Below are 26,593 nucleotides of genomic sequence, written 5' to 3'. Positions count from 1 at the left end.
AAACTATAGTTGTAGGTAAGGATGTCCATTCATGGACTTGCCCCTAATAAGACATGAAATCTCTATTCATGGGGAATGATGGAGGTAGTAAAGAGAGAGAAAAAAATCCTCTCAGTAAAATGGGGAATACATGTTTCGTCTTTGTCCTCACCTTGCCCCGTTTCTCGTGGCTATCTTATTTTACCCCATGTTTATATATTATTATTGTATATACATAATATTTAAATTTCAAGTTTTATTGTTTAATGAATTAGATAATTTTATATGTTTGAGTCATAAAGTTGAATTCTTGAACTATATATACCAAAAATTAAATAATTTAATAGATCAGGTATTCTGTTTATAGTAGACGGTTTAAGAAAATTTTCAAAAAACATGGAATATAATTTATTAGAAAAAACTCAATCTCCATGAGTTCTACGTGGGAAATCCTCACTCTGATCATAAAAGCTTAATGGAGAATTTTTGTCACCACATGCTCGGGAGTGAATACCACCATATGCCATCTAATGTTCAATTCAAATTGCCACATCACCTAGATATCCACTTCCATGCTAGCAAATTTTGACAATTGAAGTGTAATGTTGTCAACAATAATTTGATGACCAGGACTGTCAGGTGTTGGTTTCTAGTTGGTTCACATCTTCATGGTTGACCATACCTTTCCCATTGAATGTTTGATTTGAGAGATTTAAAATGTGTTTGAACTCTTCTTATTGAGCTCTATGCTTTGAATATTTGTAAGCACTAAATCATAAGTTATCCTCCAAACAAATAGTACAATTGGAGCTAACTTTTTTACTCGATAATGGCAAACTAACTCTCAAGTCTACACATTGTGATTTATAGTTGATTTTTTTTTGGCAATTGCATGGCAATCCAACATACAATAATAGCAAATCTAGCATAATCTAAAATTATTGATAAATATAGTACAATTTTAACTTCAATCAGTACCTATAGTTAACTAAGGTCTATCATTGATAGACTTATCATGATAGATGTTTATCATCGAAGTGCTTATCTAAATATACCTATCCATAATTGAGGTCCATTAGTGATACATGTCTATATCAATGATATATATAATTGTTTACATCCTCATCTACTACTACTATGTGTTGTTATTGGTATAACGTATGAATAAAATATAAATATGATAAATAAGAATCACATTAGTTCACTTCATTTACTATTAGGTGAATTCTTGTACGTTCAGGTTTATAATGGATATATGTTATTTATAAAATAGAAATACTATATCAATGATATATATATATATATATATATTTATTTATTTATTTATTTTTGCAATCTTTGATTATTTGCATGATCAACGCTTATTTTCTTTAAAATATTTGTATTTATAAATCTTTCAATAAAAATATATATTTTAAACCATAATAAAAAGTATCTGATTATAATTAATAAGTAATGAAATTAATTATAACATCCTAAATTTTCAGATAAATTTAATATAATTATCTTTAATATAGGTGAATTTTGGATTTTCGACGTCAAAGAATTATTTGGATAAGATAATTCAATTTAGATCAAGCATAATAAAGATCTAAAATTTGAATTTAAAGGGAGGGATTTGGAGGTTTGAAATTTAATTTGGATTTAAATTATTTGGGCTTTAGATGAGTTTAATTTGGATTTTTTGAAGGAAAAGTGGGAAAGAAAAATATATATTAGATATATATGCATTTTCACGATCTCTAAATCTCTCTCTCCCCCTTCTCAAGTCATCAACTCACGCCGATCGTCTTGTCGGAGAGTAGGCGCACGCCGTCCGTCTCGTCAGTCGCCGCTGCTGCCTGAACAGGTCTCTCCGCCATTGCTCGTTAGGTGTTGCCACCGTCGTCCGCGTGTCCAGTGTCGGTCAAGTCGAGTTTGTCCGCGGAGCGAGTCAGATCTCTTTCTTCTCCGTCCGCTCGTGCAACCAGCCCTCATTCACCGCCGATCCGAGTTCCCTTCGAACCCTGAAGACGTCTGTCGTCCGCTTAGACCCGCCAAACGTTGACCAACCCTCACAGTTGACGCCGGCAGCCACTGCTCAGTCGTCGCTCACCTTTGCCGTCACCGGATCCATCGATTTGGGTAAGATTTCTATCGTTTTGGTTTATTTTCGGTTGATTCTTGAATACCCATTTACTTTTGGCATCAATCGGTTGATGCCATTGTGTCTCAGCTTTGGATTCGAGTTTTTGGAGGTATTGAGGTGCTAGAGAAGTTGGAGTTTGTTTCTGAGAGTTTCGTTAAGTTTTTGTCTTGATGACCCTCCTGTGGATTAATTTCGGAGAAATTTGGGTAAAGTCATTTGGACCAAGCTACACATGGTTAATTTATTTGAGACATTCATAGTGAAGTGTGTATTTGGTTTAAGCTTTAATTATGTAAATCTAATTTCAATTTATGATTAGGGGGCTTGATTCAATAATTTCACTAAAGATGAAGAGAAATTTGGTTTGCTAATTATCGGGGCTTAAATTGGAGGATTGGAGTGAATTCGAATTAAGCCACACTTTGGGTAAATTTTTTTAGATGTATTTTGATTAGTTCTATGGTTGGATTTTAAGCCCTAGAGATTTAATCTAAGTTTGGGTTGTGTTCTAGGTTTTATTCAAGAATTCTTGTGGAGATTGTTGCCGTGTTAATATTGTGGGCTTAATTTTACGGTAAGTGCTTTACTATTGGAACTACCTTTGTGCCAGGTAAAATAAATTTAAAATATTATTTGTGCTTTTTGCCAAACAGTGTTTAGAAAAGATATATTTTCATTGTTGAAAGGAATTTAATTATGCATGCTATGAGTTTATGAGAAATTATGCCATAAATTCATGAATTTATAAGATGTTATGTTATGATTTCACGTTATGGGACTTTTATTGCATGTTTCATGAAAGACCAATTTAGGGACAATTTCCCTCCTACCCATAGTTACGTACACCTCAAATTCAATTATGTGCGCCTTTGATTCCACCGGATTATGTGTACCTTCAGGTCCACCAACTATGTGTGCCTTCAGGTCCACCAAGTAGGCTAATCTTTGACAATATTCTCATCAATCAAGAATGTTTACATTATATTCTTAATAAAAGGTATGGGAATAGGGGATTGATAAGAATATTGTCAGAGATTAGCCTACCTGGCACAAATGCACTATGGGTCTCCCAAATGATACGAGGCAAAATGATTTTCAGTCTATTGGCGATAATCTTCACAATAACCTTGTAGATGACATTGCACAGACTAATTGGCCAAAAATCTGACGTCGAGGGGTTTTCTTCTTTGGAATTAAGACAATAGTGGAATGGTTTAAACGACTAACTGAACTCTTTCTATTAAGGACTTCCAGACAAGCAGCCAACGTTTTGACCTTGATAATATCTCAATACTTTTGATAAAAGGATGCAGGAAACCCATCAAGGCCAGGTGCTGTAGAAGGCCTCATTTGAGACAATGCAACTTTAATTTCCTCCTTAGAATAACCTCTCATAGGAAATGAATTCATCTTGGCCAAAACCTTTTTATGAACAACATCCAAGGCAGGTCGCATGTGCTCAACAGAGGGATTGCAAGAGGTAAATATACTAGAAAAATATTGAACAAACACATGTTCTAGATCTTGATCAGTCGTAACACACCTCCTTGAAATATTGGTGATCCCTTTGATAGTATTTTTCTTCTTTTGAATGGGTGCTTTTTGGTGGAACCACTTAGTATTTCTATCCTCCCACTTCAACCAGTGCTCCTTAGATCTCTGATGCCAATAAATCTCCTCTCGATTAAGAACATCCTCAAGTTTCCTTTCAAGAGCATGAACAACTTGAAAATCGGACCCTTTCCCATTATTCATTACTTTATTAATTTGATCACACAACAAGTAGGCTGCCTGCTGAGAGTAGTTTCTAGGCTTAGTAGAGCACCAAGCCATAGGATTTTTCCTGCAAGATTTTATAGACATAGCAAGTTGCAAACCAGATTCACTCCCACTCCCACCATTCATCACCCCTTCATTCCAACGGTCTCAGATAATGCTTTCACACTCCACATCAAGCATCCAAGCTTCTTCAAAACGAAAATTTCTAGCCTAACCTCTTCGTTGATGACTATTTGAATCCAATAGCAAGTCAAGGTAGATGGGCCGTGATCAGAACTATTCCATTTGAAATGCCGCACACGACTAGATGAAAATAACCCACTAAACTATTCATTGCCAAGAAACGTGTCCAATCTTTTGAGTATCGGTTGCCTGTTCACCCGTTTCTTTGTCCAAGTAAACTTGCTACCATCAAAACCCAGATTTGGCAGATTGACATCAAACAAAGTCTCCCTTAATCTTATCGTATTAGGCTTATTTCGAGATGCACCTCCCTTTTGTTAGCCCAATGATTTGTTTAAATCGCCCCCAACAATCCACACCGAATCGTCATAGTTATATAGACGACGAATAAGCTCACAGGTAAACTTCTTTAAGCTATTTAGACACCTATAAATCCCAAAACAAGCCTAACCCTCCACCCCTTCCACAACATTCAACCGAAAAACAATTATCAAAATTGAGTCCATATTTAATAGAATCCATTCTGGAACCACATTTTGTTTTCGACAAAAAAAACAAGGGGATTATGATCGATCACTACTTTCTTGAGATCCTTGAACGCTTTCGGGCGCCCCATACCTCGAGTGTTCCAACATATAATTTTCATTGTGACGGGCGGGGTTCACTGAGCCTCCATTGATATATTATTGATCTCCGATACTAGTTGAATTTTCTGCTTTTTTAAATCAAGCCCCAGATCTAGATCAGGACCCTCCTCCACTGAGTACATCTTCCTCTTTCCTTTTATCAGAATAATTTTGGGACTCCACTCACCTTTTTCCCTGGTACCTCTTTTCTCCCATCGAAAGCCACAAATTTAGTGCCCATTTGCTGAGGATCAGGTTGGGATATCTTTTCAAAACCCCATGTTCCTTCTCCACCTGCCTTACCATCTCCAGCCCACCAAGCTCCACTCCCAGTGCCTCCATTTCCACATCTAAACTTGTATTTGATTGGACTATTACACCAAGATTGCCCTTACCCTCCCCTTCAGCACACTCATGGTTAGCTACAATTTCCCCGTCCCTTTTTTCTCAACCTGATCTCCCCCACCTTTCACCTCATTTTCCCCATCATGTGGCTTGGAGCCCCTCATCCCCATAGTATTTTTCCACTTCTCTCCCTCAGTACGCTAATGCCTTCCCCATTTCCTTTGTCACCTCTATTCCAACCATAATCAAGCCTGACCTTACTCCTCCCTCTCCTATTCCCCTAAATCTCGTCCTCAGATTTATTTTCTTGAATCCCCTTCCTCATATGGATGATTACCTGATTCACTATTCTTGTTTGAGTTTTCCTCACATTCCCTCAAAGTATGCCCAATAATTCCGCAATTGTAGCAAAAGTCTGGTAATTTTTCATATTTAATCTCACACCAAATTTCACTAGAATTAGTTACCTTGATCTTAATGCCACGTTGTAGAGGTATGGTCATATCCAATCGTATTTTGATATGCATGCATGGGTCGATCTATCCAGTGTGTTGTTCTCTGTCAATTTCATTCACTTCTCCAGTTGAATTTTCTATAAGCGCAACCATCTTTCTCAACATACACCCGAATGGGAGATTCTGTATTTGGATCCACATAGCTGTGTAATTGAAATCAATGGATGTAATATTTTCAGTATCTTGTAAATGCTGCATAATAATAAGACCATTATCAAAAGTCCAAGGTCCATTATTCATAAACCTCAACTTATCCCTCATAGATCTGAATTGGATTACAAAAAGGTTATCTCCAGCCACGTCAAACTTGTCTGCACATGTACCCTCCAAATTGACTCGAGGACCGAACAAAGAGTGTCGACAGTTACTCGTTTTGTAGACAAACTTTGCCGCCATACACAATTGGAGATCTGCTGGTTGTAAAAAAAGATTAGAATCATCCACAATGATTGTCTTTCTTTCCCTTTCAGTGACCAACAAATCATCACACAAAGTCACCAACTCATCCATATCTTCTGCCACAAGTTCACTTCGAGATACTCAAAACCCTATAAACTGCCGACCACAACTCTCATCAAAGAACGAAAACCCTCGCCCAATAGGGAAAACGTTCTAAATTACATTTTTTGTTCCATTTCTAATTTATTTGTTTTTCTTCTTTAACGTTTTTTTTTATTTCACATTTTTTACTTTTTAAAAATTGATTAATGTATATATGCACATACCATCAATTATATTGGTGACATTTTAAAAAAAAGTTCAAATAGAAATTAACTCACAACTTTTCTGCCACTAACACATAAAGTTCATATTAACTTAAATTGATATACTAAAATAATATTAAATTAATAGACCAAAATGCAGAATTATATTAAATAAACATAAAAACCATTAGAAATACAATATTCTATGTTATAAACTCAATTTATTTGTTTTAAAAATTAAAAAAATATGTTATATTGTGTATTATAAATTATATGATATTAAAAATAATGTATATAAAAAAATTAACATAAAACATTCATAAGTCAATTAATAATAGTTTATAATCAACCTAATATTTCGTGGGTAGCTACAACTAGTTATATAATTTATAAATATAGTATCAAATACATCTAAAACAATTGTTTAAATTAGAAATCAATTTTTGAATTAGTATTATTCATGTAACTTCAATCTCTATATTCAATTTCAGTTGAATTGAAGTAGGATCCGGTCTTACTGAACTGAAGGAAGGAAAGAAAAATGTTGAGGCTAAGAGCATTCCGGCCTTCGAGCGAGAAGATTGTGAAGATACAGATGCATCCGACCCATCCATGGCTTGTTACTGCCGATGCGTCGGATCATGTATCTGTATGGAATTGGGAGCATCGACAGGTCATTTACGAGCTCAAAGCAGGTGGAATTGATCAGAGGCGTCTTGTTGGTGCCAAGTTGGAGAAGCTTGCTGAGGGCGATTTGGGTTCGATCCGTTGTGATTTTCTTCTTAATTGTTTTGTTTTAAATTCTTTTCTGAACGTTAATATGAAAAATTTCTGCTGGTTTGTCTCTCTTGAACGTCATTGTTAGATTCGAAGGGGAAGCCGAGTGAAGCTATACGAGGGGGAAGGTGTGAGTCTGGCATCTTCCTATTTTCTTTCGTTTCCATCGGTTTGAAAACTGTCTAATGGGGTGCATTGTTTAATGTAGTGTGAAGCAGGTGAACTTCTATGACGATGATGTACGCTTTTGGCAACTTTGGCGAAACCGTTCTGCAGCTGCTGAAGCTCCTTCAGCTGTCAACCAAGTTACATCAGCATTGAGTACCCCTGCCCCTTCAACAAAAGGGAGACATTTTCTAGTTATCTGTTGTGAAAATAAAGCCATATTCTTGGACTTGGTGACAATGCGTGGTCGTGATGTACCGAAGCAGGATCTTGACAATAAATCGCTTCTCTGGTAAGTTTATCACATATTTATAGAATTAATTTGTGTTTTAATTGAATGAAATCTCAAATACAGTTTTGAAATCCAAGATTTCTCGGTTCTATTTAGATGTTGTGATTCCTTGATATTGTCCTGCCTTCAAATTAATTGCAAAGAAAGTTTTGAGCTTGAAGTAGCATTACCACAAAATAATTTGACATGGATTAATATTATGGACTACTCTCTAAATGGACCATAAAGGAATTTGGTTATACAAAAATGTACTGTATCACAGTGAAAAATTAAGAAAGCTCTGCAAGGAAATGAATCATTATTTATGATTTTCGAAGCCTGGTACATAAAATAACCATCATTGTTGGCCTAGTGGTAAATAAAGGACATGAGTTTGATAAAGGGCCAAGAGGGGATGTGTTCAATTCATGGCAGCCACCTACCTAGGATTTAATATCCTACGAGTTTTCTTGATACCCAAATGTTGTAGGGTTAGCAGGTTGAGATTAGTAGAGGTGCGTGTAAGTGGGCCTAGACATTCACGAATATACAAAAAGAAAACGAAAGAAGGGCTAGTACGTAAAATGAAGTTGGTAAGAAGTAGGTTATATGTTATCTACTTTTTCTTTTTGGAACATTTCTCCTCCCGAATATCTAGAAAGGAACTCCATGCTGCAACATGGATGATGCAAGGATTTCAAAAAGAAAAGGAAAAAGAAAGACAAGCAGTTTAGTGATCCAAAACCATAAACCACAAACAAAAAATTCTGATAGCAGCATAAGTAACACAGTTAAATACATTTGCCATGTTCCTGTAGATAGAAATTGAGGATCTTTATTAAAAATATCAACTATGAAAGATTTGCATTGTAAAAGGAAAATAAAAATTTTCATAAATTTTGGAAACATTTGAATAGCCAAAAGAAAACAACTGAGAATTGGATGAGGTAAAATGCAGTCTATAGAGAGATAAACGTGTTCTTTTACCTAATACAAGCATGCTCTCTCCTCTCTCCTCTAGCCTCTTTCTTCCACAGCGGTAACACCGGCGAATCTCTTTACTTACTCAGGTTATCCCTTAGCTAGACCTTGTTTTTGTTATCATGGAGATCAAAAGTTGCAATATCAATAACCATTTTTGTTGTATTTGGGAAGAGGAGTTTGGTTTTTCTGTGGAAGATTTGAAAAAGAATAAGAAGGTTACAGTTAGTCCACATGCTATGCATTGGGTTGAAGGAAAATTGTATGAACTGTTGAAGGATCAATGCATGTTTTCTTCTCTATAAAGAACAAAATGGAGCAAGGAGTTATTCATCTGACCAAGTTTCAATCAAAGGCAGGATGGTTCATGGAGATAGCATTGTTGCTTTCTTTCGGTGGAAGAAGAAACATTCACATACCTTCTGGTTTGAACAATAATGGTTGGAGATCCTTCGCAAAGATGATTATTGCTAGCTTAAATATTGTGAACATTGAAACTCCACCTGATTACAGTATTGAGGATAATGGACTCATATCGGAAGATAAATCTTCTCAACGAACTTATGCAGATGCTGTTGGGCCAAAGGATGATGTCGGAATGAAGCCACATTTTGAAGCCTCAGAGGTATCTGAAGTCCATGACTCTTTTTGGATTAAAACAAAAAAAGATATGTTGAATTTGGAATTCAATTCTCTATTAGTAGTAACAAGAAATATTGTGTTTTATTCTTGGTGTGAGGTTAAGCATACGTTGGAAGGTGTTTTTTTCCAAAAATCAATTTCCACTAATCCTTTCTTTGATGACAAAGCTCATTCTCGAAGGCAAATGGATGGAATATGAAAGAATGCAGCTTAAGAGTGAACAATAGTCTGAAATTCCACACTCTTCCAAATTTTATCAAATGCTATGGAGGATGGACATCAATTAAAAATCTTCCATTACCTTTTTGGAAGAATTTTGTCTTTGAAGCCATTGGCCAGCACTTGGAAGGACTAGTGGAAGTTTCTTCACAAACTTTGAATTTCTTGGATTGTTCTTCAACTCTCGTAAAGATTGAAAATAATATTTGTGGCTTTATTCCATCATCTTTACCCATTGAAGATTCACTTCTAGGTAAACTCGACATTACTTTTGAAAGTATAGGGCCATTGATCTCAAACATAAGTGTCCCCTACACTAAAAGATGTTTTTCAGCAATAGACTTTTTGAATTCTTTGGATGTACTTCGCATAAAAAATGCTATGATTGATGAAGGGTTGTTAGTGGACATTTTCGAAGAAAATATTAATGATGAGAACAAGGTTCCAAAAGTCATCATTGCAAAGAGAGACAAAGAGACCCGATCAGTGTAATATCTCAAGAAATCGAAAAGGCCATGATGATCAAAATACATAGCTCTATTGCTTTGGAGAGAGAAAAGGTTAGTTCTGGAAATGAGAAGTTAATTGAAAAGGCATCCAAATAATTAATTCCACTTGTTCAGCTGGATATATAATCTGAAGTAGGGATCATGCTGATTCAACTTTTAACTAAATTAATCAAGTCATCTGTTTCCAAAGAGAAAACTCAATCGACGGGGAGAATAAAAAACATGTTATAGAAGAAGGGGAAGGGTCTAACCACTTGTAGAAGAGGAAGATAGAGGTCAAGATTTTCAGGGAGATCACTTGGACGTTTTGAGTCCCTGTTATTCTCTGAGTACAACACCATATTTCAAGAATCAGAAGTTCAAGCAATCGATTGATGCCTTGATAAATCATTCTTCTAATCCAGATGCTTTAGAAGATACTTGTATTCGTGCACTTGTTCCCCAAGATGTAAGGCCTTCAAGAAAATGACATTCCTTTCCGGTAATTACTCAATCCAACTTCACAATTCTAGGCTCAAAGGTCGTTTTTGTGAAGGGAACATTTGCTCAGGATTATAAGAAGCCAAACACTCAAGAGTCAGATGACGAATTAGATGTAAGCTTTAATAGTGAGGAAATTGACCATGATGAACCTATAATTGTTGAGGAATCCACCCTCGATCATCTGGGGGAGGCATTTAGAACACTTCTTGTTAGCAACAACAAGATCTTGGAAGTGTTTCACACTGATCCCCATCTCAAATTTCATCTAAATTTACATCTTTAGTTGCGGCATGTGGCTTCCAATTGCAGGAAATCTCCAAAGGAGGTGGTTTAAGTATGAAGATTATTTCATGGAACATTAGAGGCCTTAATGGCAAATCCAAGAAGACAACTTTGAAGAATTTTCTACAAAATCAGCATCCAGACTTAGTGTTGATTCAAGAAACTAAAAATAGGAGGTGGATTAGATTTTTATCAAATCAATTTGGATCTCAAATGATCTCGGTTGGACATTTGTTGAAGCTTTTGGCAAATCTGGAGGAATGCTTACAATGTGTGATGAAAGCAAGGTTGCATCGCTGGAATTTCTTAAAGGTGGTTATTGTCTTTTAGTTAAAATCATGACTCAATGTTGGAATATCTGTTGGGTGACGAATGTGTATAGGACCATAGTTTATAGAGGATGAAGATTTCTTTGGCCTGAACTCATATCCTCATATCATTATTATGTGGAGTCATGGTGCATTGGAGGAGACTTCAATATTACAAGATGGATTCCTGAAAGATCTCCTATTGGGAGCCACTAGAGGTAAGGATAAATTTAATTCTTTCATTGAAGAGGTCGGGTTATTGGAGATTTCATTGTTTAATGGTAATTACACTTGGTCAAAGGAGGGAACTTCACAATCACACTCTCTTATCGATAGATTTGATAATTCCAGGGTATACAGAAAAGCAAGAGTGTTTTCAGATCATTTCCCATTGTTGTGTTAGAGGCTGGAGTAGTTAGTTGGGGACTTTCTCCTTGTAACAATTGGATGCTGATCAAGGGATGCTCATTGATCATCAATGGGGTGCTAGAAGTTGAGTATTCTAATGGCTGTGCTGGTTTCATAATTAATCTAAGGCTGCTAAAGGTGAAAGAGGAGGTGAAAGCATGATTTCCAAATATGTAACAGATCGGAAAAGAAAGGAGAGGGATCTACTCTTGGAGTTGGAACTTTTTGATTCAGAGGCAAAAATGGAAGAATTATCAACCTTAAAGATGGATGTTCGCTTAGCAATTAAAGGTGATCTATTGAATTTATATCTTTTGGAGGAGAGGAACCTAATTCGGAAAAGTAAAATGAATTGGTTGAAATTGGGAGATGAAAATACAAGTTTTTCTCATGGATTTCTTTTCGCCAACGAAGCAAAAATATCAAGTAGTGGGGTTGTTTTGAAGACTTTTTGAGAAATTGAATCAGAAATAGTGAGTTATTTTGCCTCTTTGTACACCAAAATACGAAGACTGAGAACCATCTGATATCTTATGGAAACAAGTTTCAGATGTTCAAAATTCCTCTTTAATATCACCTTTTCGGAGTGAAGAATAAAGCAACTATCAAGGCCCTTGGGAAAAACAAAGCTCTTGGCCCTGACGGATTTATAGTGACGTTCTTCATTGAACACTCGTCAAAATTCAAGGATATTTTCTTGAAAATGTTCGATGAATTCTATACGAATGGGAGGCTCAATGCTTGTGTCAAGGAGAATTTTATTTGTCTTATTCCCAAGAAGAAGATTCCTTAAACTTCAAAGATTTTAAATTTAAGATTTTAAATGAAATAAAGGAGAGACCCCAAAGCACCTAAAGGTGATTAGAAAAGATATTTCCTATTGGAAACTAAAAAGGAAAGACTCAAATATTTCCTTTCCAAACAAAATTAAACTTAAAAGATTTTAGACCTATAAGTCTAACTACATTGATGTATTAGATATTATCTAAAGTTCTTGCTGAGAGATTAAGGAAATTATTGCCAAGTCTCATTTCTAATACACAAAGTGCATTCACAGGTGGAAGATAAATCCTAGTTCTAATCCTTATAGCCAATGATGTAGTTGAAGATTATCGGGCCAGGAAACAAAAGGGGTGGATTTTAAAGTTAGATCTTGAGAAGGCCTTTGTTGGAGTTGATTTGGGTTTTCTTGAAAGAGTTCTTACTCTTATGGGTTTTCATTCAATCGAATGAATCATTTGATCGTCATATTGCCAATCGAATGATGGTTTATTGGGAGGACTTTCTTCCCCATCCAATCGAATTTGTAAGTATTATCACCACCTTTGTGAGTCGTTTGATCGTCATATTGCCATGGCCTTCCCAAAAGCACATAGCGAGCGTCTAAGACGTCACAAATTATTTGATCTTTGTAATGGTTTCCTATTGATTAAGGAACCGTACAAATGTGGTTAACCATCATTTCCCCCCTTTTATGATCCAACTTACTTTATAGGGACTGGGATGGTGATCAACCTTGAGTTTAAGAGCCTGAACCAGCTTCTTATACACTCACTGCTGCCACTATCTATGATGATCGTACAAACTTTACCATTTATGGTGCACTAAGTACAGAATAAAACATGTCTTTGTGGGTGAGACTCTGATGTTGGGGTAAGTAGGTGTGTTAAACCACACAAGATAGTTCATCTCCCATGTCCGGTTGTGTAACCTCAAGGTCTTCTTCATGTTCTTCATCTTCCTCTTCCGATTCTTGGTTTTCTTGAATTGTCAAGTTCCTTCTTTGAGGGCAGTCATTTGACAAATGAGCTTATGGCCACACTTGAAACATTTACCAAGATTAGGTCTTTTATATGGATTGGAAGCGGTCGAAGTCATACTCCCCTTTGTCTCTTGTTTGGGCTTTAGAGGACCAAGATCCCTTGTCTTTAAGGTTGAAGGGCTGGCAGCTGTAGTGGATTTTGAAGTCTCTGTGGGTTGTCTTTTCCCTTGAGCGGCTGAGTTATCCCAATTGTTCCTTCTTGTTGACCAACGCTTCTACTTTTGAGCTTCATCTTCTTCAATAGTTGAATTAATGGAAACGGCCTCTGACAAAAGAAATTGGATGTAGGTGAAGCTTTTCTTTTATGTCATTGTGAAGCCCTTCAATGTAACGAGCAATTTGCTGATTTTTGCTTTTTGCCAAGTTGTTTCGTGCACTCAGCCTCTGAAACTCTTCAATGTAATCTTCTACATTCCATGTCCGTTGCTAGCAATGTTGAAACTGATTGTATAGCAGTCTTTCATGGTTGATTGGTAGAAACCTTTTCTTCATAAGCCGAAGCATCTTAGGCCAACTTTGTATAGGTGGTTTTCCATAAAGCCTTTGGTTAGATTGTAATTGATCCCACCAAGCGGATGCTCCACTTTTGAGTTTGAGGCTTACAAATTTAACTTTCTTTTCCTCTGGAGTGCCCATATAATCGAAAAAATTTTCAACACTTTTAATCCAATCAAGAAATAACTCATTATTCATCCTACCATTGTACGTGGGAAGATCAATCTCCATTTATAATCTGGTTCTTGTATCCCACAATGGTGTCCATGAATTTTGGGATGATTTGGATGTTCTTGATTCCGTTCTTGATGGAGGTTTTTGTTGCAAACCTTCTTGCCTTGGTTCTTGGAAATCTTGATGAAATTCTTGAAAAGGAGATGGAGGAAGTGCCTGCCAAAATTAATAATCTGCAAAGGGTGGTACGGTTTCCTCATCCTCGGACGAGTCTGTTCCCGTGCCCATGACCGGATGGATAGGGATTGGTTGTTTGGCCTTTGAATAGGAAAAAATTGACTCAAGCTTTGGTTTTGAGTTGTATTTCCGTACCGTGGACCGAGGAACAACTTTCTTGAAGTAAATCTTGCTGGTTCTTGGACAGTTTGATGCTGATTCTTGGCTTGCTGGACGTGAAATCCCTTAATTTCTTGATTCTTCTTATGGCCATGGTCAATCTCCTTGCCCTTGTTTTGATTCTTCGCAATCTTGTTGGATGCCTGCCGCGGTGTTGCTGAGAGTGCCGATGGAGTCCTCCAAAACAGTGAGGCGTTGATTGACAACTTGAGGTGAAGAAGATGCTTCCGCATCCATGGGGTATGAATCGTTGTTCTTGGGATTTTTCCCACCCATCAGATCCTTTCATGAGGTGCTCTGGTACCACTTGATGAAGTACTCAAATCTGGGAGTAAATCTTGGACAGAAATTTTATTGATTGTGTAAATGAGATGGAAACAAGCTATCCATTAAATAGACCCAAGGGATAAGGGGTATACCTAATTAACTAACTAAACCTAGGCCCCTTGAATAGACCTAAGGGGGAAGGGTTGGATCACACCTAATCTAAAATTAAATTAATACATTGTATTTAGAGACAATTTAACAAATGAATATTGTTTCAAAATGCCCCTCTATCATGATGTTAGATACTCTGACTCAAACCATTGAATTTTTTAAATGATGTTCAGGCCAAAAAGTCAGTTGGGACAAATCGGCAGTGTATGGGGTAAACATTGATGAGGATACCTTGAAATTTACTTCTAATTGCAAAGTAGGTAAAATACCATTCATCTATTTGGGTTTGCCTCTTGGTGGATACCCGAAACAACACTCTTTTTGGCAGCCAATTCTAGATAAAGTCCATTTGAAACTTGATAGATGGAGGAGGTATAATCTATCTAGAGGAGGCCGGTTAACCCTTTGTAATGCGGTTTTGGCCCATCTACCTACTTATTACATGTCTCTCTTCCATATGCCTTGTTCGGTGTTAAATTATTATTTTTCAGATTACCAATTCCAAGGCCTCCATGCTGTAGGGCTTTTGCAACTGCATCCCATTTCACAAGATTATTGAGTTTGCTACCTTTATGACCTTCCCAAAAGAAGTCCATTTGAAACTTGATAGATGGAGGAGGTATAATCTATCTAGAGGAGGCCGGTTAACCCTTTGTAATGCAGTTTTGGCCCATCTACCTACTTATTACATGTCTCTCTTCCATATGCCTTGTTCGGTGATATTGGAGCTAGAAAGGATTATGTATAAATTCTTTTGGGAAGGTCATAAAGGTAGCAAACTCAATAATCTTGTGAAATGGGATGCAGTTGCAAAAGCCCTACAGCATGGAGGCCTTGGAATTGGTAATCTGAAAAATAATAATTTAACACTTCTATTTAAATGGAATTGGAGATTCTTGAATGAACAAGACTCTACGGTGCAAAGTGGTTAAAAGCATACATGGAGTAGATCCTCATTATTGACATACTTCTGGAAAGTTTGGTTTGAGTTTGAGAAGCCCTTGGATTAGCATATCAAAGACTTGGAGCGAATTCGGCCCCTTGGTTAGATTTAAACTTGGCAATGGTTGTAACATTTTCTTTTTGGCTTGATTCTTGTGTTCAGATTGTGCTTTTAAGATGAGCTTTCCAAGACTTTTTCGCATTGCTTCAATCCCAAATGGGAGTGTTAATGATCATTGGGATGTGGCTACTTGCACTTGGAATTTTCTGTTCCGAAGGCTATTAAAAGAAGAGGAGATAATTGAATTCCAACAGCTACTATGCCAGGTTGAAGGAGTTGGGGTTAATCAATCTTCTGATTCAAGGCTTTGGTCCTTGGATGCTTCAGGGAGGTACTCGGTCAATGTCTAAGCATCTGAATGATTCTTCTCCTATTGACGAGCAGTTATTTCATGCTTTTTGGACTAAAGGTCCAAAGAGAGTTAACATACTGTCATGGATTGTGATATATGGATGTCTTAATTGCTCGGGAACTTTGCAGCATAAGCTTTGGGACCAATTTTTGCCCCCTTCTATTTGTCCACTTTGTTTAGCAAATGGTGAAGATTTGCAGCATCTGTTGATTACTTGCTCATTTTTCAGCATTTGTTGGCTGAAGTTATTCTCTTATTTAAACTAACATTGGGTTTTTGGGCAATTAATTAGGGAGAACGTCTCTCAATTGTTGGTTGGTCCGTATTATCCTCCAAAGCCTAGATTCTTTGGTCCAATGCAGTTAAAGTCTTGATTTAAGAGACTTGGTTTGAACGCAAACAGAGAGTATTTCATTGTAAGCCTTCTGATTGGTCAGATTGTTTTGGTTTGGTCGTCTCCTTGCTTCTTCTTGGTGTGCTCAATCCAAGCTATTTGCAGATTACTCAATTCAAGATATATGTCTTAATTGGAATGCATTTATCTCATCTATATAGTTTTGTATCTAAGACTTACTGATTTCATGTATTGGGATATGATGAGGGTACTATGGATGTCAACCTAGTTGAGATACCCAGGTGCACCTACTGACCCTCCTACATTCTATGTTCTATGATCTTTGTTCTAGTGTTTACTTTGAAATTTGGTTTCTTTGTATTTTGAGTAATAACCTCTTTTCATTATATCAATGAAAAGTTCCGTTTCGTTAAAAAAAAAACATTTCTGATCATTGAATTTCTTCAAGAGGCATCTTATTTCTCATACAAAAATAGAGATTAAATCTATTGCTACTTCCAGTATCTAAACCTTCATTTTCTGTGAAACTAATAATGCTTGATTTTACATGCATGCACACACACAAAAAGAAAAAAAAAACCCGATCATTTTCCTGTTGTTTTTGGTTCCTGTTTGGTGAACGAACATGACCCCTGTGGATGCTCTATTTTTTGACGTCATTTGACAAGTGGACCTTTAAGGCGGTTTCGTAATCTTATAATACCAATGCAGCTACTTTGCCTTTACATTTATTTTGGCCAATGCATCTCATTCTGTGTTTCCCTGGGATCTTCGTGAATATTGAATGAGTTGTTTAGGCTTGACATGATAATTAACCCTCTTGCATTATTTATTTTGTTGTTTAACTTGTTTATTTATTAGAGGTTTTATGTTTTTATTATTGTAAAACAACACATTCTTGTTGGACTATGCATTCATCCGGTAATACCTACATCGTCAAGGAGTTTGGTTTTATGTTGGCTCATTAGAGGGATGTTAGAGTTTCGATCAAAAAGTTTCTCCTCCATTTTGCCTTTTAGTTAGAAGTCGTTTTCTTAAGTTTGCTGGGGTGTGTGCCTTGTTATGGGATCTTTGAAATAAGAGAGTTTTTATGGTTGTGGAGGGGGACCCTATTGCTCTTTGATCCTTACTGGAGTTTTATGTTTTTCTTTGAGCTTCAATTCAGAAAACATTTTTTAGTTTCTCTTTAGGCAATATTTTACTTAGTTGGAGCCCCTTTCTTTAGAGGGTTTTTTTTGGCTTGATTTTTGTATGCCCTTGTATTCTTTTATTTTTTTACAAAAGCAGTTGTTACCATTGTCAACAATCTCTCTTTCTCTCTCTCTCTTTTCAATAATCCTCTTCTTAATAGTCCTATTGCTTGTATTAAGTAAAAGAACACGTTTATCTCTATGTTGACTGCATTTTACTTCATCCAATTCTCAGTTGTTTTCTTTTCTCTATTCAAATGTTTCCAAAATTTATGAAAATCTTTATTTTTCTTTTTACAATGCAAATCTTTCATAGTTGATATTTTTAATAAAGATCCTCAATTTCTATCTACAGGAACATGGCAAATGTAATTAATTGTGTTACTTAGGCTGCTATCAGAATTTTTTGTTTGTGGTTTGTGGTTTGTGGTTTTGGATCACTAAACTGCTTGTCTTTCTTTTTCCTTTTCTTTTCTAAATCCTTGCATCAACCATGTTGCAGCATGGAGTTCCTTTCTAGATCTTCGGGAGGAGATGGTCCTCTTGTGGCCTTTGGTGGAGTAGATGGTGTTATCAGGGTCCTTTCAATGCTAACCTGGAAGGTTTGAGATATTTACTTACCGATCAAGTTTGATAGCATTATTGAAATGTTATTCTTATTTTCTAATTTCATATTTTCTTGCAGCTGGTGCGCAGATATACTGGAGGTCACAAAGGATCAATCTCCTGTTTGATGACCTTCATGGCTTCCTCGGGTGAGGTAACTCCATAAAATGTGATCTGGCTGTAATCTATGATTCATTGACTCAGTTCAAGTAATTTGATAGGAAATGCCCGTCTCATTTTTATCTAATGAGGTCATTTATTCATCAATTAAGTAAATAACATTTTGGGAAGAGAGGAATGATCATATTTTCAAAAACAGAACGAAGACAACAAAGGACATTCTCGAATCTTCTATTTTTATTGCTCTTTCTTGGTGTAAAGATTATCAACCCCTCAAAGACCACAACTTAGATTTTCTTGTTGCTAATTGGTCACATCTTTTATACTCTCTTTGATAGAGACCTTTTGTACATCATTTTAATTATTTCATACATCAATGAAATTGTTTCTTATATATATATATGTATGAAAAAAATATTGGTTTAATCTACATTTTTTGACATTTCTTTTTCAATTGAGTATCATCACGGGGTGTTTAGAAATAAGTATCATCACGAGGAAAAGTTAAGATTGGAGATAACATGTAAGTTTGAGGGAGTGAAGTTTGGTAAATGTGAAGATTCTGATGAAGATGATGGAAAATGGACTGTGATGGATTTACCCTTCTCACTGGAAGTTTTTATTGGTACTTTGGTGAGTATGTGTTGTGATCTAGTTCAGCCAGACACACACACACACATTGACAAGAAACATAATTTCCATTATCAAAAGAATTTACAAAAGGAGGGAGAGATAAGATATCCATGCACACGAACAGGTTACAAAAAAGAGACCTAACTAGTGTAAATTAACCTATGATATAGAAGACCAAGTAGAGGCAAAAAGAATAGCCAAATCTTGAAAGACATCCCCGTTCATTTGTGGACCATGAACAATTATGGAATTCCTTTCAAACCAAAGTCTCCAGAGGAGGGCAAAGATTCCATTGGATCAAATGATTTTCATTTGAGCTTTGAGATGAGGGTCATCAATTAGTTGAAGGAGGGCATTCAAAACTTTATTGGGCCAACAACATTGTTTAGCCATATTACTAGCCTCATAACTGGGATTGAGGGTTTGTGAGATCGGGACAAATTGCTCAACTCTAAGTAGACTTGATCATATTCATATTTTGCTATTAGAATTAATTTTCTTGTGGCTAGAACTTCTTTCCTTCATTCAACTCATGGGCTCTCAAAATGGTTCTTGCTTTAACATCGATCAATTCAATTGCTCATACCCATATCAACCAAAAAAGGGAAAAAAAAAGGGAGAAAAAAGAAGAAGAAGAAAGAATCGAATATATGGAAACCTCTAATTTGCAGGAAAGAGTGGAATGCCGGCCTACTCGTGCCAATGCATTGTCCAAGATGTTTTTGCTCTTGTTGGAAGACCATGGAGTCCATTCGTCTATGATGCTCACTTATGGTATGACACATCATGTGCCATGGGATGACTTATGTAGACCCAACTGGCTAATGGTGGTGGCAAGTCTAACACCATACTCCCTACAATATTCACTAAAGCAATTTTATTTTTATTTTTTATTATTTCTTTTAATATCCTTGTATGTCAAAATTAGCAATACTTCTGGAGTTTCGGAATACCGTAAACCAAATTATCTTTAGGTTTTGAAGCTTGTCATATGTTGTGGTTTGCGGTATCTTTATATTTCTTTCTATTTTTCAAGTTCTGTATCAAGTTTCTCTTTTCATCTCATCAATGAAAAGATCTCTCGTCAAAAAGTGGCAAGCAATTACTGCATGATCCACATATTTGGCTACATAATCCATGTTAAACCTCCAATTGACCCAAAAGCAGTAATTTAACTTGATATCAGAGTAGAGGAGGGCTAGGAGGTCTTGTGTTCAAACTCCTGCAATGTTATTTCCTCCTCAATTAATATTGATTTCCACTTGTTAGGTTTTCTACATATTTCAAGCCCACAAGTGAGGGGTGTTTATATAAATATTAAATTTACCATCATCCATCAATTTAAGCTTTTGAGTCAATTGGTGATATAACATAGTATCAATGTTTTAAAAATCCGAAGAGGCTTATGCCTTGAGGTGAGGTGGCTTCCTCATGCCTCAAGGCGTACGTTTATGTTAAGAAAAAAGAGGCTTACGCCTCTATATAGAAAGGCATACGCCTTTTGTCTTAGGCACCATTGAGGCTAAAGCCTAAAAAAATCTGAAGCACAAAATTAAATGGGTTGGGCCCCACCACCGAAACAATTAGGTTATTGTCTGCATGTGTTTTAATCCTTGCAATTTAGAGGAGTGGAATTGTCACTGGCAGACAATTAACAAAATATTGTTATTAATTGATATTTTTGGTGGAAGTGGAACCGACAGCAAGTTTTAAAATATAAACTAACCTAATACTGATTTAAAACCACTAAAAGATTAAGGCAGAATCGACAACTCAAAATATTCCAAGTGGGAGAGTTTTGTTCAATTTTTTCTACACAATTCAATCAACTTCCAAGGTTAGATTTTTTCACATGTTTTCATCTTCATAATAAAATTGGTTTCTATTTACTTTTGTTATTTTTAAAGAGTTTTCCCCTTAATAGTCACTGTTATTCTTTTGTTTTTTTTCTTAATTGATTTTTTTCTGTCTTATTCTTTTGTTTTTTTTCCTTTGGTTTAAAGAGTTTTTTTTCTTAATTGATTTTTTCCCCATCTTATTCTTTTGTTTTTTTTTTTTTTTTTTTTTTTTTGTTAAAAGTTACGATCTTATTCTTTTGTTTTTTTATACATCTTGAAGTTTTCTTTTTTTCGACTTTTAAATTTTTATACTTCTTTTTCCACAGTTTTTTTTTCACACATTTTTGTATTCTTTATTTTCCTAAATACAGAATTTTTATTCTTTTTTCCTATTTTGTTTGATCTATTAAGACTTTTTTCTTTTCCAGTTTTGTACTTTTCCTATTTGTTCCCCATGTTACCTTCCCTCAACTATGTCCATATTTATGTTTTCTTCCTAGATATGGTTGGAAGTATTAAAAAAACAAATAATGGGACTAGGAAAGATCCAGCTTGGAGGTATGGCATTGAACTGCAAGAAGCTCGAATAGGAAAATTCAACATTTATATCAAATGCAATTTTGACAAGAAGGTTATTATGGGAGGTGTCAAAAGAATGAAAGATCATCTTGAAGGAACATGTAAAATTGTTGCATCATGTAATATAGTTCCTGTTGAAGTTAAGCACGAAATTCAAGATCACCTTAAACAAGGAGAAATGGCAAAGATGGCTAATTAGAAGCAATTTGAGGATATGTGGGGGGGGGGGCGACTTTAAGTAGTTGTGATGTTTCTTTGAGAGGAATTTGAGGGCCAACGGATCGATATATGACAATTGATGCTAATGGTGTTGATAATGAAAATAAGGTTCAAAATCAAGTTATTCCTATGAATGCAAAGGAAGCGCGCAATTCTGTTCGTATGGATATTGGGAGATTTTTTTTTTTGAAAACGGTATTTCGTTTAATGTGGCGAGAAGTCCTTCCTTCGTAAATATGTGCCAGTCCATTGGATTATATGGTCGAGGTTTGAAGCCACTGAATATGCATGAACTAAGTTCATGGATAAGGAAGAAATGAAAAGTACAAATAATATTGTTAATGACATCCGCAAGACATGGGCGAACACTGAAGTTTCAATCTTATCGGATGGTTGGAAGGACGTGAGAGGAAGGAGTTTAATTAATTTTCTTGTAAACTCACCAAATGGAACAATTTTCTTGAAATTGACTGATGCTTGAAATGCCATAAAAGATGGAAACTTGTTGTTTCAACTTCTCGATGATGTAGTAGAGGAAATTGGAGAGAACCTCGTAGTTCAAGTGGTGATAGACAATGCATCTAACTACAAGGTAGCTGGAAAAAAATTGATGGAAAAGCGAAAACATTTGTATTGAACTCCATGTGTTGCTCATCGTCTTGATTTGATGCTTGGAAAACTTGGTGAGCTGCCTCAACATAAGAATGCATTGTTAAAGGATAAAGGAAGTTGGTAATTTTATTTATAATCATGGTAGAAAATGGGTGGATACCTCGGTGAGTTTTTTGGGACCATGTCCCGACCTCATTGGAAGCTCTTTACCCTCCCCATAATGAGGGCTCTGTAGTCTTGGGGAGCGTTGAAGCTTGCTTCTTCTCCAAGTTGCCCCCGTTTTCAATAACAAAAAAGAAAAGAGGGGCGAAGCAGCTCGACCGAGAGGGAGAGGGGCCGCCCGCCCTCTTTTAGAAGGTGTTAGCATTAATGAGATCTTTCACAAAGAGAGCTTGTTCGTCCAATCGACACTAGATTTGCTAATGCCTATTTGACATTGCAAAGTATTTGCCAATCTAAACAATTGTTACAAGCAGTGTTTATTTCTAAGGAATAACAAGATAGTGTTTCGGCAAAAAAACCTGAAGGAAAGGAAGTGGAGAATAGTTTCAAGTGACAAATTTTTGGCCCGTTGTAGTCTATGCAATTTTTTTGAAAAAGGAAACAAACCTCTTCATTAAGATAATGAAAGATGTTACAAGATAATTGTCAGGACACAAAAGCAATATAGAAGGATCAGTAAGTGCACCTAGACATCTCAACTAGGTTGACACTTCCTTAGCACTCTCATCATATCCTAAATAGAAAGGTAAGGAGGGCAAGACAACGACACGAAAACCATGCCTAGTACAATGAGCTTACACAAACGTAAATAGACCGGACAAAATAAAATCAACATAATAACTAGATACATTCAAACGTTTTTTAAGTAGAAGGAAATATGAAGACGTTCCAGTTGAGGCTGATGTCTTGAATGGAGAAATCTTCGAAAGCTTTGGATAGAGAGCACCAAGAAGAAGCATTAATATAGGCTATCTCATTTCTGTACGCCCAAGGAGAAGCTTTGTCATGGAACACTCTTTGGTTTCTTTCGAACCATAACTTTTATAACAAGGCTTTGACTGCGTTGATCCAAATTAATCTCAATTTCTTTTTCATTTTAGGACTAATTAGAAGTTGGAGGACATTAGCTTTGAAGTCATTACCAAAAACCCAACTAGTATTAAAACAATTAAGCAGATAGAGCCAACAGTTTTCTGCATACACACATTTGAAGAACAAATGTTGCAGATTTTCAGAATTTTCCGAACAGAGAGAACAAGCCTGTGGAGGGATATTGTGAGTGGGAAGCTTCTGTTGCAAAATATCTGCACAAATTAGCAGCCCATACAGCATTATCCAAATCGTAATGTTTATCCTCGGGCTTTTAGATTTCCACAATGCCATTTCTAAGTGTTTTCCAATTGGAGAGGCCAATGTTAGATGTTTGACGAGGGATTTTACTGAAAAAGAACCATTAGATTTTAAGATCCACCGTCTTTTATCTAGAACCGTAGTTAGTGTAGAAGTAGAAAGCTGTCCAATAAGGAGTTGAAAATCTTCCAACTTTTCTTCCTTCAGTAGTCTTCGGAAGTGAATGGACCATGATTCAAGTGCATTATCCCAAAAAATCATGGACAGCTTCGTCAGGCTTTGTAGAAATGGTGTAGAGTCTTGGGAAGGAGGTTTTTAGTGTAACAAAAACCAACCAAGGGCCGTTCCAAAAAGCAACCCTTCTACTGTTACTTATTTTAAATGCTGCCAATGTTTCTAACCAAGTCCTTGATATATATTAATCCAAGGACTTCGTAAGCTACAATTAACTTTTCCATTAGTATGCCAACTGAATGTGTTACAACCATGGATACTTTTTATCACTTGGCTCCATAGAGAATTTTCATCAATGATAAACTTCCACCCCTATTTAGCCAGAGACTTTGGTTTTTAATTTTCAGACCTCCAATATCGAGCCCACCATCTTCTTGCGCACAAGTGACAAAGTCCCATTTAACTAAGTGATTTAGTTTACCTCCTGAATGCCCTTCCCAGAAGAAGTTTCTCAATAGTCTTTCAATAATTAGGATCACCTTTTCTGGCATCAAGAAAATTGACATGTAGTATAAAGGGATGTGTGATAAAACAGACTTACAAAGCTCAGTTCTCTTGTGTTCCATGACAGAATCCTCATGATATGGAACTTGGGTGTGGGATCCTTTTCTCTGGGATTATCCTGGGATCAAGTCACAATCTTCCACAATCGAAATCAGATTTTTTGGAATTTCCTTCTTGTCAATAGGCTTTATGAAAGGGAAGTTGTTACAGTCTGTCATGGATTCTTCTTTTGATTGGAAAATGCATTGCGGGGCATTCAAACTCAATGAATCCACCCCTTCGTTTTCATAACTTGATTTAAACGAGCCAAATCAATTGGATTTGAAAAGCCTTTTTCAAATAATTCACCTTTAATTTTGTTGGGAGGTTCAAATAACTCTATATCTCCATAGTGTAAAACGATGCTTCCTCTGTTTTCCTTTGAATTTCTAATGTCGTAGGCATAAAACCCCAAAAGTTTTTCTTTACTTGGATTTTTGCTTCTGCCACGTTGAGTGGATTCAACGTTTCATTTGAAATTGATTCTAAACCTCTGAAGTAGGTCCCTATTGCTTCAAATGTTTGCTTACATCAATAGTCTAGATTTTTTATGGATATCCAACCTCCATATCCTTTCATTGATTTTGGCTGGCTGTGAGCTAATTTGTTCCACTTTTCGAACTTCAAGTGAAAATGTCCTAGCTTTTGCCATGTTCCGGGTTGCTCTATTTGATCTTCGAGATTCTCACTCTCCAATTTTATCAAAGCATTTTCATCTGAAAGAGGGTTGATTATTACTTAAGAGTTGAAATAGAGCTTTAGCACTTTGGAGACTTCTGGCCATTTATTGAACTCAGAAAGTTTTGTGACTACCCATAATTTGTTGAAGTCTTCCTTGAAGACTTCTTGGTTATTTTGGGATCCAAAACCCTGTCTTGCTTCGTTTTTAAACAACCGGAGCATGGGAGGAGCTCTGTTTCTTGTTGCTTATCTTAGATGTGCTTTGTTACATTGGTGGTAGAACGGAGTTTGTTGGAATCTTTCTTCCCTTTAACATATCCGCAAAGCTGACATCTTGAGTCGACTTAAGTGTTCGAGCTGTTGACTTCGAATGCTTTTGCGCGAACAAACTTCTCTGTATAGCTTCATAGAGTCACTTAACATGTTGACGAAGGAATGCCAACCTGAATTTGAATTACTTGATGGGATGTGGATGAAAAATCTTCCTCTAGATGCAGGCCATACAACACATCTCAATAACCAACTCGAGGATTTGCGAATCTTGGATAACCTTGTAACATTGGATTCATCTTTTCCACTTTTAATGAAGAAACTTGAGGTTGGGGACTTAATCAGTTCAAAGATATTCTCCACGAACCAGAAGAGCTGCGATTCTGATAAAAGTAGATGTTTCTTAACTTCCACGTCTTCTACGTAAAACTGTCCATCTTGGAGATAAGCACAAAAATGTATTGTATTTATCCTACAACTTTTGACTTCCATTGACAGAAGCTTTTTTGCGCAATGAGCAACTGGCGTTGAGATACTAACTAGTGGCTGGAATTTCTAGACGGAAAGAGGGAGAGGTGGGTATGGGAGAGGTGGACGGAAAGGAAGAAGGAGGTTGCTGTAGTGTATGCAATTAAGACTACAAAACCTTTGGTGGGTGTTTTGAGATTGGTTGATTCTGAGAAGGTGCCTGCAATAGGATTTATATATGGTGCCATGGATTCAACAAAAGAAGAAATTGCCAAGAATCTTGGTGGGGAGAAAGTAAGTTATAGGGAGATATGGAATATTACTGATGAAAAGTGGGAGTTTCAACTACATCGACACTTACATGTGGTAGCATATTTCTTGAACCCACATTTTCAATATGATGATAATTTTACCACTCTGAAGATTAAATTGGGCTTGTATACATGTATGAACAATTTGATAGCAGATGAAAACGAGAGAATAAAAGCTGACCTTCAAATGGATTCATTTCGAAGGAGGGAAGAATTCTTTGGGTTCCAACAAGCAATAGCCTCTTGCAAAAAAAAAAAAAAAAAAAAAAAAAAAAAAACTCCAGATGAGCATCATGAAGATAATATATCATAGTTTTATTTATTTTGGTTTTCTTAGTTGATGTGATATTGGGCGATGCAGTTGATTGGTGGATTCAATTTGGGGATGGAACACCAGAACTAGCGAGATTCGCCATCAAAGTTTTGAGTCTTACTTGTTCAGCATCTGGGTGTTAACGTAATTAGAGTACATTTAATGAGGTTAGGAAGTGTTCAATTGTATTTCCTTACTTTGCAAAGAATTGTCTAAGACTTTTACCATTAGTGATAAGTTTATGTTTCATGGATAGGTGCATACAAAGAAAAGGAATCGTTTGA

At 36.2% G+C, this 26,593-nt stretch overlaps 1 protein-coding gene across 5 annotated transcripts in view; it reads left to right on the top strand.

Moving 5' to 3' along the window:
* The first annotated feature begins 1,704 nt into the window (after nucleotides 1-1,704).
* Nucleotides 1,705-26,593, top strand: part of LOC120077754 — a 47,009-nt gene continuing 22,120 nt past the window's right edge. Inside the window, exons 1-8 of one of the 5 annotated variants that reach the window (XM_039031753.1) lie at nucleotides 1,705-2,103; nucleotides 2,427-2,533; nucleotides 2,620-2,681; nucleotides 6,751-7,017; nucleotides 7,125-7,164; nucleotides 7,245-7,493; nucleotides 18,032-18,131; nucleotides 18,215-18,289. In XM_039031753.1, coding sequence (XP_038887681.1) covers nucleotides 6,801-7,017; nucleotides 7,125-7,164; nucleotides 7,245-7,493; nucleotides 18,032-18,131; nucleotides 18,215-18,289 — 681 coding nt within the window. In that variant the 5' untranslated portion in view covers nucleotides 1,705-2,103; nucleotides 2,427-2,533; nucleotides 2,620-2,681; nucleotides 6,751-6,800. Of the gene's footprint in view, nucleotides 2,104-2,426; nucleotides 2,534-2,619; nucleotides 2,682-6,750; nucleotides 7,018-7,124; nucleotides 7,165-7,244; nucleotides 7,494-15,395; nucleotides 16,621-18,031; nucleotides 18,132-18,214; nucleotides 18,290-26,593 lie in introns of those variants that run through there. The other 4 variants (XM_039031754.1, XM_039031755.1, XM_039031757.1 and 1 more) reach the window with 4 other exon arrangements.

This window comes from Benincasa hispida, chromosome 5, assembly GCF_009727055.1.
Source record: "Benincasa hispida cultivar B227 chromosome 5, ASM972705v1, whole genome shotgun sequence".
Classification (NCBI taxonomy): Eukaryota; Viridiplantae; Streptophyta; class Magnoliopsida; order Cucurbitales; family Cucurbitaceae; genus Benincasa; species Benincasa hispida.
Note: the sequence above shows the minus strand (reverse complement) of the source record. Positions and strands in the feature narration are given on the sequence as shown.